Raw genomic sequence first — 12,917 nt, forward strand, 5'->3', positions numbered from 1 at the left:
TCAAGCGCGACGCCACCCGAATCTTTTACGGGGTGGCTCGACTCCTGAGGATGGCTCAACTTGCATGCTGCGGTTGTAAAGCTCCTATGAGGGTATCAAGTTAGCTTCAGGTATATGCTATGGAGGGAAGAAGACTGGTGACGGTTATATGCATGGAAGGTTAAAAGCAGAAAGCAAGCCTTACATCCTGATCTCCAGAAAATTTAGTGTCGAGAATAAGACGCTGAACATCTTCGCTTTTCGGGTAACAAGGGAAAGGTGTTCTTTGGCTATTGTGTATGCCCAAAACAACCTCGCCCATGATCTCAAATTTGCGCCAGTTGATGCGATCATTATTCGGGCCGATAAAGGTCTTGTTGCCTTCCTCCGCCGACACAAGGTCACGTCGATGAAGGGGCAGAAACGGGATCTTTTCTGCAAACGAGTTCTCCCAAGCCAGGCGGTAGGCGAAGTGGCTCTTTTGTGTGCCCATGAGGATAACTAGACTCATGAATTGTTTCTGAACCCCTGGGGATACTAGCTCCCTAGTTTGTGACAGTCGGAAGACAGGGGTTCCGTTGAGTCCTGCGATAACGGCTCCAAGTGAGTTGTAATTATTCAATTGACGCAATTTCTAAACGACGGGAAGTGGGTCAGCTAATTGCAATCGAATGCCCAAAAAGACTTGTTCGGAAGGGGATATAAAAATACTAACCATTGCGATATTCATGAATTTTTCTAATGCCTCTGCCCGATGTTTAGGTTTGTCTCGCAACAAGACCATGCTTGCGACGAATAACGCCAAGTGATTGAACTGGTCAATCATCCTGTTGACGTTACACAAACCCTTCGCTGAAGCCCTATCGTCTGCAGATATGCTCACGTGGCGGACGAGTTCCCGTGGCCTAAACGAGCTAAACATGACCCAGTCGATGCGCGTCACCTCGCGCGCGAATTCATCTTCAGGTATCTCCATGAAAGCTTTCCATTGTTCCTTCGAGAGAAGATTTTTCGGGTTTAATTCCAACCGTTGGGCTTCTTGTTGGGCAGACTCCACACTTAGTAAGGTCAAGAATGATTGACTGGATATGCTGCCAGATCTATAAACGCTCGATGTAGTTGAAAGATTGGAAAAGTTTGAGGCAAGTTCCTGATTTTCATCATTTAAGTCCAACGCGCTCATGCTGCTCATGTTCTCGTCGGAGGATCGCGCAACGAAAGTTGCTGGCGAGCTTTGCACAGATGTGTCTAGAAATGTTTCGACGCTTTCAGAAGCGTTATCATCATCTTCATACGCCCACCCTAAATCATCATCCTCCACAAACTTTTCGAGAAAAGAGTTCATCTCCTTTGCCGCAAAGGCAAAAACAAAGTGTTTCTCCAGCGAGACTATGAAATCTGTCAAGCGCTTTCGGGTTTTCGAGCCAGCAAAATCGCCAGGGTATTCTGATACCCATTGAGACATGATATTGAGCAGTCTTAAGTGGTCTGCATGCCGCATCAACAACGGAGACGGTCCTGATCCAATATTTTCGAAACGAGTGAGTAAAGCGGAGAGGAGCTTAGCTGGAGTGGCGAATTTTCGATAGAGGCACAGGAAGATGCTGGCAAATTTGGCGTCTTGCTTTGACATGGGTGGTGCTAAAAGACGATCCACAAGCTCATCGAAAGTCAAGCCTGGGTCGATTGGTTTGTCTTTGCCAGTAGTATCAGGGCTGGAAGGAGGATTAGACCCTTTCGAATCGTCACCGTCGTCCTCCATATCCAAGAAGCTGCTGAAAGCGTCCGAGCTACCACTATGCCGCCACGAATTCTGCAATCGTTGATATGGGCCCTTATTGGATGCAATTTCCTCGGGGACGGTGCTTGAGCCTAGAGTTTCCCCTCGGTTCAACCGGTTTCCAGGAGGAGTTCTAGGAGGCACAGGCTGCGAATTACTTCGGACATTTCTCGATCCTTGAGCATTGGACGCCAGGTTTGAATCGGGTATGGGGTTCTGTGTTCGAAAGTTGTTATACTCAGCGGAGGTCGGATTGGCCAAGTTGGATTTTGGATTTTCAGAGCTAGCGCGAATATGCTGTCGGCTTTGGGAAGGAACCGGATGCCGCGAGGAGGTTCGAGTGGATGAGGTAGGGTGTGTTAGAGGAATTGGGGAGGGTTGTAGACTAGCTGCATCTATAGAGTGGGTGTTAGCAATCAGCAGTTGGCAGAGATGGTTTGAGCCGGAATTAGGACTCGATTGGGTGGTCTGAAAATTAGCCAAAAAGCAGAGATGGCGAAAATAATAATAATAATAGTAATAATAATAACAGTATAAGCAAGGTTAGGCCTGATTCAGCGACGAGCACCCGGCAGGCCCATCGGTGGCGGTGGATGGGCTGATAGCGGAAGCAGTGTGTGTTGGAAGAAGGGTTTCCAGCTGACGGAAAGCATACGCGAGTGCGAGGTCATTAAAAATAATAGGAGAAGAAACTAAGAAAGAATAGTGGGGAAAAAGCGGGAGGGACACTAGCGTCACAGAACAGGGAAAATAGCCTTGGGTGCCGAACTTATAAATAACACGACCAACCAGTTTGCGTGTTTGGCTTTTTCGACAAGGAAAATAAATCATGCGGGTGCTCACGGGGTATTTTATGGGTGAGGAAAAATCGAGGATGAGGAAGAAGAAATACTGAAAACAAGAAGAACAAAATAAAGAGAAAAAAGAAAACATGATAAAACGGCGGAAACGGTCGGGATTAAAAAAAAAAGGTGAAAAAAAATACAAAAATATAGAAAAAAAAAAAAAAAGAGTGGGCATGGAGGTCGGGTAGCAGGGTCAGAAACTGCTGCGATGTGGATTTGCGGCTATCACAAGGTGGGGAATGCAGCCACCAACAGAAAAATCCTTACCAGCCGTTCGAGCTATTATAGCCCTGAGGATGTTGGAAATGCATTTCTTCTGTGAGTCTGGAGCCTCAGAATACGTTTGATGAATCTCGATGCCGCCGAGCACTCGGCGCGCCTGGTCGTAAGTTGCAGGGTCTATCCGGGAAGATGGAACTTGGCCCTCGCATCTACACGCCACGACAATCAATGGGATTGTAGCTTTGGGCAGTGCACCTAATCAAGAGTGATTCACAATTGTTAGGTGTTAGCTCCCCTCGTGATAGTCCACACCTGCCTAGTCGGAGAAGAAGGGAGCCACATAAGAAAAAAAGATATTGCGGGTCTGAATGGCATAAATATACGCGATTTCCGCTGGCATCTGGCACTAGATGTATAGCAGGATGGGGCGGGATGTTTTGATATTATTAAATTTCCCACTTACTAAATATTCGAGGAAACTGGGCTACGCTCCTCGGATCATATGAATCAAACAGAACGAGAACACCGTCAATGATGGGCAATTCCTGTTCTCCAATAAATTTGGGCCAAACGATCTGACCGTTTTCGTCAAACGAGAGTTTGTGGCTCGCGATTTCCAGCAGTCGTACAAGATAGATGGTTCCGTCCAGGGACATCTTCTTCACTGAGGAGCGTGATATGGGAGGCTGTTTGAGGTCCAATGCGCGCTGCACAAACGTGGACTTGCCCACGCCTTGTGCACCCACAATGGCCAAATTGACTTGGGGAAGTCGAGGTTTTGGTGTAGCAGTAGGCTTTTGTTTATCGTCATCATCCCATACCAATTGTCAGCCTATAAAAGGAATTGACCTGTCCGCAATTTCCCCCAGTATCCTGTTTTTTTGTTTATGGGAGGGGGGAGGGAAAAGGGGGAGGTGGAAATCAAGGTACAGTTCATACCTCACTTAAGCCGTTTGTTGAACCATTATTGGTTTCTGCCTTGGCTACACTGGCCGGCGCCATCTCGTTCTCTTCAATAACAGGTGCTTCTACTAGGCCATGGCCTTGGGGTCGAATGCCGGGATAAGAGTCCCACGAGGGTGCCGAATAGGATCGGTTTTGTAGAGGCGGGCGGCGAGGAGGCTGCTGAGGGAGAGCTGGTGGTTCCTGGGCGACTTCGCTTGTCGAGCGCGTTCTCGGAGGGCGTGGAGCGGACATGATATATATATACATATATCTAGGAACGCGGGGTTTAAGAGCTCAGGGGCCCAACAGGTCTGGCAGAGGGGACGAATTGTTTGGGAGGGAGCCTGGGGGAGGAAAAGGAGGGCAGATCATATCCGAAATCCTGATACTATACCACAATCCGCCAGGAAGGCTCTGCCATTGCCATCTGCTCCAGGGAAGAAAGGGCGTGCGTGTAGTATTGATCAAGGAGTTAAAGGAACGGAGCAGCGCGATGTGTGGGGATCCGTCCACACTGCTACGCGAAACTGCGTGGAATATCCGGAGGCCCAACACTGTTCTTTCTAGGTGGATTTGTTTCTTTTTTTTTTTTTTTGGTTTCTTTTCTTTTTTTTTTTTTCTACCTTCTTTGTGCGCCAAGGGAGGAACTGGTCTCTCAAAGCATGTCCGGTGACGAGGAGAGCAGTCCTACAGAAAGGCAGGGACGCATATTTTAGCCGTCGCAAGAGATGGTGGACGAAGTATGTACCTGTATAGAATGGAGATATGCAGGGCGGAGGGGGTGTGTGGGTGTGTGGGTGTGGGTGTATGTGTATGTGTATGTGTATGTGTGTGTGTGTGGGTGGGTGTAGGTGGGTGTGTGGGTGTTGTGTGTGGGTGTGTGTGTCTGTGTGTGTTCTGGATGGCAAAATGCAGGCAGCCTAGGGACCTACACAGGTAGGCAAAGGCCAGAGCAAGCAGTGGATGGTGACTGGAGGATGTTAAAAAAAGAGCTCACGATGTCTCACTGCCGTCGAATGCACGGTTTGGCGAGGAAGACAGAGGCTCATGGTTGGGCGCTGGCTTGGGCGATGGCTGCCGTGGGATCCTAGCGTCCTCTGGGCAATGCATCCCCCTCCGACCTCAATATCAACAGTGGCCCTCTCTCTCTCTCTCTCTCTCTCTCTCTCTCTATTCTCTCTCTCTCTCTCTCTCTCTCTCTCTCTCTCTCTCTTTATATATATATATATACATATCTATCTATCTATCTAACTATCTATGAAATCTGTGAATTACAGACACACTATTTCCTAGGCCAGGGCGATGACGATAATGAGGACGGCCATGATGAGGATATACGGCAAAATGCCCCAATCCAACCCCTCTACAGATTGAGCTGTTTACTTGACTCGCGCGACCACTCATATCACCGCCCCCCCAAAGCTCCCCTTTGACAGCTCCGCGCCTGGATTGAACCGCTCTGGACGCGATGGGTCTGACAAGGATTCGTCTGTCTCGACTGATCCTGGGTGTGCTCACCTGCCTGTCCATCAGACCAGCTAGCAGATCTAGAGCCGGCATCAGCACTGGGTGGCGATCCAATCGCTGCCAAACAAAACCTCCAGTCGATCAAATCAAGCGTTCAAACTAGGGTTGAGACGATATGGGATGTCCTTCGTGTATCATGTGGGGGGCCTTCTTTCAACAGACAAGGCAGGTATCATACAGATCCTGTTTCCGCCCAGCCCAGCTCGATTTTTACAAGGATACAAGGGAATCAGAAAGTCAGTAAGCCGTTTGCTACCGGAGTTGGAGGAAGTGGATTTACTAAATGTTCTGGTAGAAGCTATACTTAATATACTGCATATTCAAAGAGACAATTCAAGGTCCTTCCAACACGCCGCCGATCCTACATGCATAAAACCTCTCCGTACCTAGGCATAAACATACCCCTGTTTTACTCTTCGCGTGGAGTCCCAGGGTACACAGATCGGTATCCTGCAACAGTGCACTTTTCGCAACGTTTACAACCTGCTGTGTCACAAAACATGTCGGTCGATATCCAATCGGGATGCGAGCTACAATTTAAACCGAGGTTTATTGTTGGGCAAAGCTGAAATGTTTTCCTAAAGATGGATCCTGGGCTGGTCATTCTCGCTGAAAAGATGCTCGTCCTGTCGGGGAGAATAATTGAAAGCACGACCAAGTGTTTTACTAAAGCCTTTCAAATGTGATAAACCCTGTACCTAGGTAAACCCATTGTGCTTCCGCTCTCCCAGGCTGTGATTGCTTAACCTAGTCTTCGAATCTCTAGGTGAAACTAGGATAACAGCCCATACCACAGGATGGTGCCTAGGCACGTTTAGCAGCATCGTACAGAATCCTAGGACGAGTCAGGAATTATCGTTGCATAATGCATCCGCTAGCCCGAGGACGTATCAAAGTTATTCAAGTAGGCGGTATCCTGCACTCGAAGCCGCCGCATGTGGGCGCCGAGGAACATGCAGTATGCGGGTATATCTATCCGACTATTTTGTGAAGAAAGATAAGGCAGCTAGCCAGCATGCACAAATTGTATCTTAAAGGCACCGCGGCAGAGAGTGAAAATAATCCCACTTGTCGTTCCGTTCCGTACCGTGGGGCAGGAAAAGAAAGATCCACATCCCAAACACCAATGACCAATCCCAAGAGGAAGTTATCATTGAATCGATGATGTTGATATTCAACCTTCTGACTGTAACTGCATAATATCCCTCGGCGCGTCGTTGTCCCCTAGAACCAAAGCAGCGAACCGCCCAAACCCTTCAATATCATTGCTGTTGGCAGCCCCGTTATTACTCTCCAATGTTTCGCGCAACCGCCTAACTTTTCCCAATCCTCGGTTGAATCCTTTCTCCTCTTTCCAGGGCCCTCTACTCCTCCCTCCTCTCCCGGAGAATCCTCCGCGCCCACGCCCCCGCCCGCGCCCGTAATTGTTATGTTTCGTCTCCACCCACTCTTCCTCGAGCGTAAGTTTGTATATATCTCGTAGCTGCGAGCGGAGAGCGGGATATTGGGCAAATAGGTCCTTGAGTGCGCGGGACGACTCTAGATCTTTGAAATCAAGGGGAGCTTTGGGTATATCAGTGTCGAGGATCATCGTTCCAGGATGGTCGGGAATCTGTAGGTGTGGATCTGCTGTGGCTCCACAAGCATCACCGGGCGCAGCTCCAGATGTGCCATTTTGAACACTATCAGGCGGTGCTGTTTGCTTCTCCGGCTCATGATTTTGTTTAGGGGCTTTGGGCGAACAGGATGTCTTATGTGCCTGGGTGCAGGCAAGGGAACAGCTGCGTAAGAGATTCAATCAGGTCAGTATTTTTTTTTTTGGGGGGGGGGAAGGAAAAAGAAAAAGAACAAAATAAAAACCCTAAATGAAGAATAAGAAAAATCATATGCCCCTTACCTCTGCACATTACATGTAGGACATCGATACTTCGACGGTTCAGTTGAGCAAACTTCGCAGAGCGCCATGACTAGCAATCGAATAATGCAATTTTCGGCGTGTTCAGAATAGGGACGTTAAGTGGCATGGGCGGATGAACTCGACGGTTGCTCTCCCAAGCAAGCTAGCCAGCTAGCTTCTCAGTCAAAATATTTTAAAACCCTAGGCTTCATTCTTTGTCGTGTTGAGGCAGAATAGTTATCGATAGTTATGGATGGGATTGGAGAAAATAGCGCTTATATAATCACAAATTTCCGGGAGCTTCAAAAGCTTTTCCCGGGAAGTTCTTGTTCCACATCAGAGCCCATTAAAGTACTCCCTCAAGCAATTGATCCCCCCCTCATACAATATCGAATCTACCCACCAAAGCACACAACGATGACATCTCACTTTCCCTCCCAAGCCCGCGCTCTCTACCGATCTATCATCCGCGAACTGCCCCGCCGCCCTCTTTCGTCCCCATCGCCGCTCGCAATCCGGATCCGCACCCATCTCTCCTCACAACAATCACCAGAGAGCAACAACAGCAACGGCAAGCAATTCCAAATCGCACAAGCGCAGATGGACGAGGCGGAGCAATTCACGCAGTATCTGAGGGCGCAGAGGGAATATGTCACCTTGCTGGAGCGGTATAACCCCGGGGCGAATATGGATGAGGAAGAGCGCGTGCGGCTGACGGCGAGGAGGGTGGGGATGGAATTACCTATTGAGGCGGAGGGGTATGAGAAGGAGGAGTAGAGTGACCGGAAGGCATGACAAAGCAATTTGGGGTTTTTTTTTTTGGGGGGGGGGGGGGTGGGGTTAGAGCCCGATAGGGCTTTATACGAACAATGAACCGTTGCTATATTATACCCGATTGTCAGCGATCTGTTCCAAACGGGCTTTTCCCTTAGCCATGTTAAGTCTGAAAACGCTCAGCATTCTCCAGCATGGCAAATTTCCACCTCTACAACCAGCTGTTTTAGATTGGAGATGGTTTTGTCACCTGGAAATGAGAATCCCTTGCTGTTTGGAAGAAGGAAAGCAAGAAGCGGTATTATGAGGTGGTCCTTCGGGGCAGATAGAGGATGCGCCTGTTTACTCCCCTGCGCCAGGTCCTGAGGAACTAAAATTGGCGATTTTGGGTTTACAGATACCATTGTTCAGTATGGCGATGGTGACCATGTTAGATAAGATTGGAGGGTTTGCCATTACTTGTTATTTGTCAAGTTTATGTCTAGGGTTTGTTACGGCACATATACCAGGGATCAGTTTTTTCCAAGTCAGAGGGTGTTTGTTGGAAAGGGTTTTATTGAACTATTGTATTTTTACATGGAGGAATGATTGTATATATAGCCCTTTGTTTGTGTGTATTATATGGAATAGAATATAAATGACTACAAGATGCGAGATATTTGCTCGGCAGCATGGGTTTGGTGTTTATAAATCTCTCTCTTTCTGGGCAAATATGTATAGGCCTACAATTTACATAAATGCACTACCTGAGCTCCTTTTAAGGCATCTACCGCAAATGAAGTAACAAATAAATATATAGGGGAAAGAATACTAACATACAATGAATTAGAGTTATGAAGTATGTATCTCTTTTCTCATTTCTCTTCAATATTTGAATGTATAGTTACGATTTTTCAAAGATTATTACTCCCACAAACGCCCTTAACAATGCTATGCTGTGTTAAAAAGGGAAATAATGACAATAATTAAGAAAAAAAAAACAAAAAGGCATGTCCAATAAGGACAAATAGCAGTAGAGATAACAATGCAATCATTGTACATCGAAAACAAAGGGGTAGATATGAATATATGACTAGGATACCGCCAGCATATTGGTGCGTTTGTGGGGTGGAAAAATATCATCGGATATTATTCAATGAGAGTAAAATTTTGTTTCGGACATTAGAGAGACGGAGAAAGAGAACGCGCCACGAGAACCGGGTATTGGAGGCCTGCTCATTGTTCGCTGCGCTATTCGGCCATCAAAGGACAGAGGAAGGGAGTGTGAAATCGTTAAGATAATCATCAGAGATCTTTTTTTTTTGGGGGGGGGCGAGTTGGAAAGGAAACGGAGAGTACATTAAGAAAAAAAAAAAAAGGAGTGAATTTCCCCATGGATGCTAAGTACGGGACAGGGCGAATTACTTTCCACGCCTCAAACTTTCTAGGTCCGCCCAGAAGTTCGTGACATCCGGCCGCCCATATAGCTGCTCGCGGCTGAGTTGAAGAATCTCGATATTAAGCCGCCGCCGCTGCCGCTTCCGCCAGCCGTTTTCAGTTTTTTCACAGGCAGGTGTTGGCTTGACATCGAAGTGAGAGGTTGTCGCTGTCGCTGCTGGTGCGGCTTTGGTTTCTGGTGAACGGCATGTATGTTAACGTAACTGTATGCCATCGACGCTGGGCTGGCATGGGCCTCTGCTACTATGACGTCGTCTGTAGCGTAAGAGAGCTGGCCGATGCTGGCAGGTGTGCCTCGAGAGCTAGGAGCCAGGCTAGACGAGCGAGACGATGAACTTGGAGCCCTAGATTCGCCACGGGTGAGCGGGGGCAGGTCTTTGACTGACGGAGGAGAGATTGATCGTCCTGATCGGCCGGATCGGTAGGGTGATGGATGTCTCTTTTGGCCTGCGCGATGGCCCTCGAGCGTCGAAGTGTTCAGTCGCGCCATCATCAGGACTTCGCTGGGGTCGGCGGAGAAGTCGTCACCTTGTTCCTCCATTTCGAATTCATTTAGTTGAACCACTTCCTTTTCACCTTCGAGCTGAAGATGCTCACGGATCGGCGCGAGGAACGGCTCGAAATATTCAAAGAGGTCCTGCTCATTGACTCGGGTTTCCCAATTCAGCAAATAGAGCATCTGGCGCTCCATCAAATTGACTTCGGCGAGAGAGAATCCAAAGTCAGCGCAGTCCTTTACGACCGAATAGCGAGCCCAGTGCTTATTCTTCGGGCTTGAATCGTTCAGGTTCTTAGCTGCGAGGATCAGGGATGCAAGGAAGATGCGATGAGCTGTACATCGCATCCCTTTGGACATGGCGGGAAGCTTAGCTCGAAGACGACCTAGATACACCAGGGATGACATCAGGGTCGGAACCTCGACGTGGGATCGGTTCACGATCGAGCAGATGAACTCGGCCAAAGAAGGGAGCGAAGGGGACTGATGCGCCGGCTTCTCTGAAGCATTGAGCGGAGGAGTTGTCGGAGGGGTTAGAGGGTTAGGTTGGCTCAAGGAGGTCGGGGTAACGTGTTCCTCGCATCTTATGACCAGCGCAGCTTGTTGGGCGAGGTATATAACCATCTCACGGGAGACTGGAAGTGTCACAAACTCATTCAGAGCGGCTCGGTTGTAATAAGTTGCTGATTGCGCCATGTCCGTTCTATAAAAACGAATTTGTCGTGTTTTGACTATGTGAGTTTCCGGCGAGTCTAGCAGCGTTGTAAACTGGAGTGGCCCGGAAACTTATTGAGCCAAAAGTCCGAAAAAGAATGATTGCGGAGGTAAAAAGGTCTCCGCTGGGCAAGTCTCGTGCAAAAGCAGAATTATTTAAACAAATTTTGAAGTGTGATTTGTGCAAAAAATTAAGGCGTTAATATAAATTTCGTTGGCAAGATTATGTGTAAAACACAAAGGGAGTGAGTGAATCAATCGCAGACACGCTCAATGAATGGAATATAAACAAATCGACAGTATTTTCAAGTCTCTGTCCAGCAGAGGATTTCGAAGGGATAAGGAGCAGCTGTCGTCCCCAGTTGACACTCTTTTGGACTTCCAGACCTGTCTGGGAGCTGCAGATGCTTCAGGAGGAGGGAATAGAGTGGAAGAGCTAGATACATGAAGAGAAGATGTCAGCCACAAAGTAAACTATCAGGTCTCTCTACCCAGGTTCAAACAAGGGGCCCACGCAGAACTGTTATACTAACAGGGATTTTCCAACAATTCCTTGCTTGTGCAGAGGAAGAACCAAGCTAAAGTTGGGAGACGCTATTGATGAAACGACAAGGCACAGCAATGAACATGCGGATCGTATCCCCCAAGTGGATCGAAGAAGTTGTTCGTCGCAGCTTTTCGCGTTGAGGGTATATAGAGGAGTCAAGTAAAAACAAAAAGAAAAGAGAAGAAAAGAAAACCCAAAACGAAATCTAATAAATCAAGAAATGCTGCAGGATAATAGCCTCTAATTATATTAAAGAGACAGAAAAAGAAAAGCGACTAATAGAACAACGAAACAGAATGAGAAAAGGCCGTGAACATGTGGCTAAGTCTTGTGAAAGGAATGGAGAACCGGACGACAATATTCAAATATATACACAGACGTGTCGGCTCGATCCGAAGGGAACGAGAGAAAAAATAGTCACGGAGGCGTCCAGATTTAGCAAGCCCTGACATCGTACAGAACAGGCGTCTCGGGGGCGGGCGGCTGGTAGCTGTCGAATGGTCCATAGGATCATGTTGGCCAAACGCACGAGCGCTGGCGTTTGACATAATCTGCCACAGTTGGATATGAAGCGGAGCGGAGACAACAGACAGCGTTAGAGCTTAGCACAAACATGACCAACGCAGGAGGCCGCAGAACCCTTGGATGCAACAGGATCCACGGTGGGAAAGGCTAGGCGTGTTTGAAAATCAGAACGTCGAGTCTCGTGAGCGAGTCAAACCCTGTGTTCCCACGCAGGCGTGACGAGCCTCTTGATGCGAAAGGGACAGAACTCGACATGTGGGCGACTCCTCCATCGTCAGGAGGTAGAACCAGTTTCAGACGTGCCCTATTTTGTCTCGAGTTTACCGCTGGGCTCTTGGAACGCCGGGGCCTTGAAGATCACGCTTGGGGCTTCGAAGCATGTAAGTCGCTCGTTGCTCGCTGCCGAACCAGGGCTCTTGATTGCAGCCGGGATGCCGGTTAAGGCTGCACCAGGCGCAACGACCAGCTTCCAACTTCCAAGGTTGGGAGAGAATGATCGAGATCCCTGCGGGACACGCTAAGGCACAGCCAATGATCGCGTGTGTTCTTGAAAAAGAATCATGCTCATGCAACAAAACTGTCCGCTTATCCTGTTGCGCCCAGCACGCATGATTGGTGGAGGTGAAACTTTCTTCATATTGGCCTCGTATCACCAGAGTTCAGCGACGGGCAGGAATTCGTGCCGTGTGGTTGACATTATTCTCATTCTGATAATTGTTTGCGTATATAATTAACATCCCCTTCCCTTAACTACCCATCTATTCTTAGACAGAGGTTTATGTGTGTTGGGGATACCAAAGTTGCCCGGCGGCTTGGGTCCAAGCGTCTAGGTGGGACTTATTTAGGGCTAGGGCTGCAGGGGATTTCCTGAATGGGCGCGGTAAACCCTAATTAATTGACTAAATAAATAATATTGATTTTTTTTTTTTTTTTTTTTTTTTTTTTTTTTTTTTTTTTTCCCCTAATACACACCACCGTACTACATTCATTTCATTTCATATGCAGAAAGAAAGGGTCAATTGATGTTGTCGTTTGCGTCCCTTTGGGTATATCCTGGCAGGTCAAAGGGTAACTAATAATCATCATCATCATCATCATCATCATCATCATCGGCGTTGGCGCTGGTGGTTCGCTGATGCCTTGCGTTGGCTAATTTTAGGGGCATGCACTCCGCCAGCAGTCGCTTGGTCCTATTGATTCAAGCGCCCTGTTCGTAAATCGGTTCTCTA

The 12,917-nt window shown here is 47.9% G+C and overlaps 4 protein-coding genes across 4 annotated transcripts; 1 reads left to right on the top strand and 3 right to left on the bottom strand.

Moving 5' to 3' along the window:
• BDBG_05384 (uncharacterized protein) lies at window positions 1–4,023 on the bottom strand (the record flags this gene model as incomplete). Its single annotated transcript, XM_031722124.1, has 6 exons — window positions 1–84; window positions 185–613; window positions 695–2,154; window positions 2,872–3,081; window positions 3,290–3,620; window positions 3,766–4,023. The coding sequence occupies 6 exons, from the start codon at window positions 4,021–4,023 to the stop codon at window positions 1–3; spliced, it is 2,772 nt and encodes a 923-aa protein (XP_031578939.1).
• Window positions 4,024–5,316: 1,293 nt separating this feature from the next.
• On the bottom strand, window positions 5,317–7,435 carry BDBG_05385 (HIT finger domain-containing protein). Its single transcript, XM_002623831.2, has 2 exons — window positions 7,196–7,435; window positions 5,317–7,079 (listed from the first exon to the last, which is right to left on the bottom strand). Exons 1-2 carry the CDS (start codon window positions 7,261–7,263, stop codon window positions 6,473–6,475), a joined length of 675 nt encoding a protein of 224 aa, XP_002623877.1. The 5' UTR covers window positions 7,264–7,435; the 3' UTR covers window positions 5,317–6,472.
• Window positions 7,436–7,456: 21 nt separating this feature from the next.
• On the top strand, window positions 7,457–8,800 carry BDBG_05386 (uncharacterized protein). Its single transcript, XM_031722125.1, has one exon. The coding sequence runs from the start codon at window positions 7,613–7,615 to the stop codon at window positions 7,970–7,972; it is 360 nt and encodes a 119-aa protein (XP_031578940.1). The 5' UTR covers window positions 7,457–7,612; the 3' UTR covers window positions 7,973–8,800.
• BDBG_05387 (cyclin) lies at window positions 8,603–12,477 on the bottom strand. Its single transcript, XM_002623833.2, has 2 exons — window positions 11,150–12,477; window positions 8,603–11,052 (listed from the first exon to the last, which is right to left on the bottom strand). The coding sequence occupies exon 2, from the start codon at window positions 10,596–10,598 to the stop codon at window positions 9,393–9,395; it is 1,206 nt and encodes a 401-aa protein (XP_002623879.1). The 5' UTR covers window positions 10,599–11,052; window positions 11,150–12,477; the 3' UTR covers window positions 8,603–9,392.
• Window positions 12,478–12,917: the final 440 nt, after the last annotated feature.

This window comes from Blastomyces gilchristii, assembly GCF_000003855.2.
Source record: "Blastomyces gilchristii SLH14081 genomic scaffold supercont1.11, whole genome shotgun sequence".
NCBI classification, from domain to species: domain Eukaryota; kingdom Fungi; phylum Ascomycota; class Eurotiomycetes; order Onygenales; family Ajellomycetaceae; genus Blastomyces; species Blastomyces gilchristii.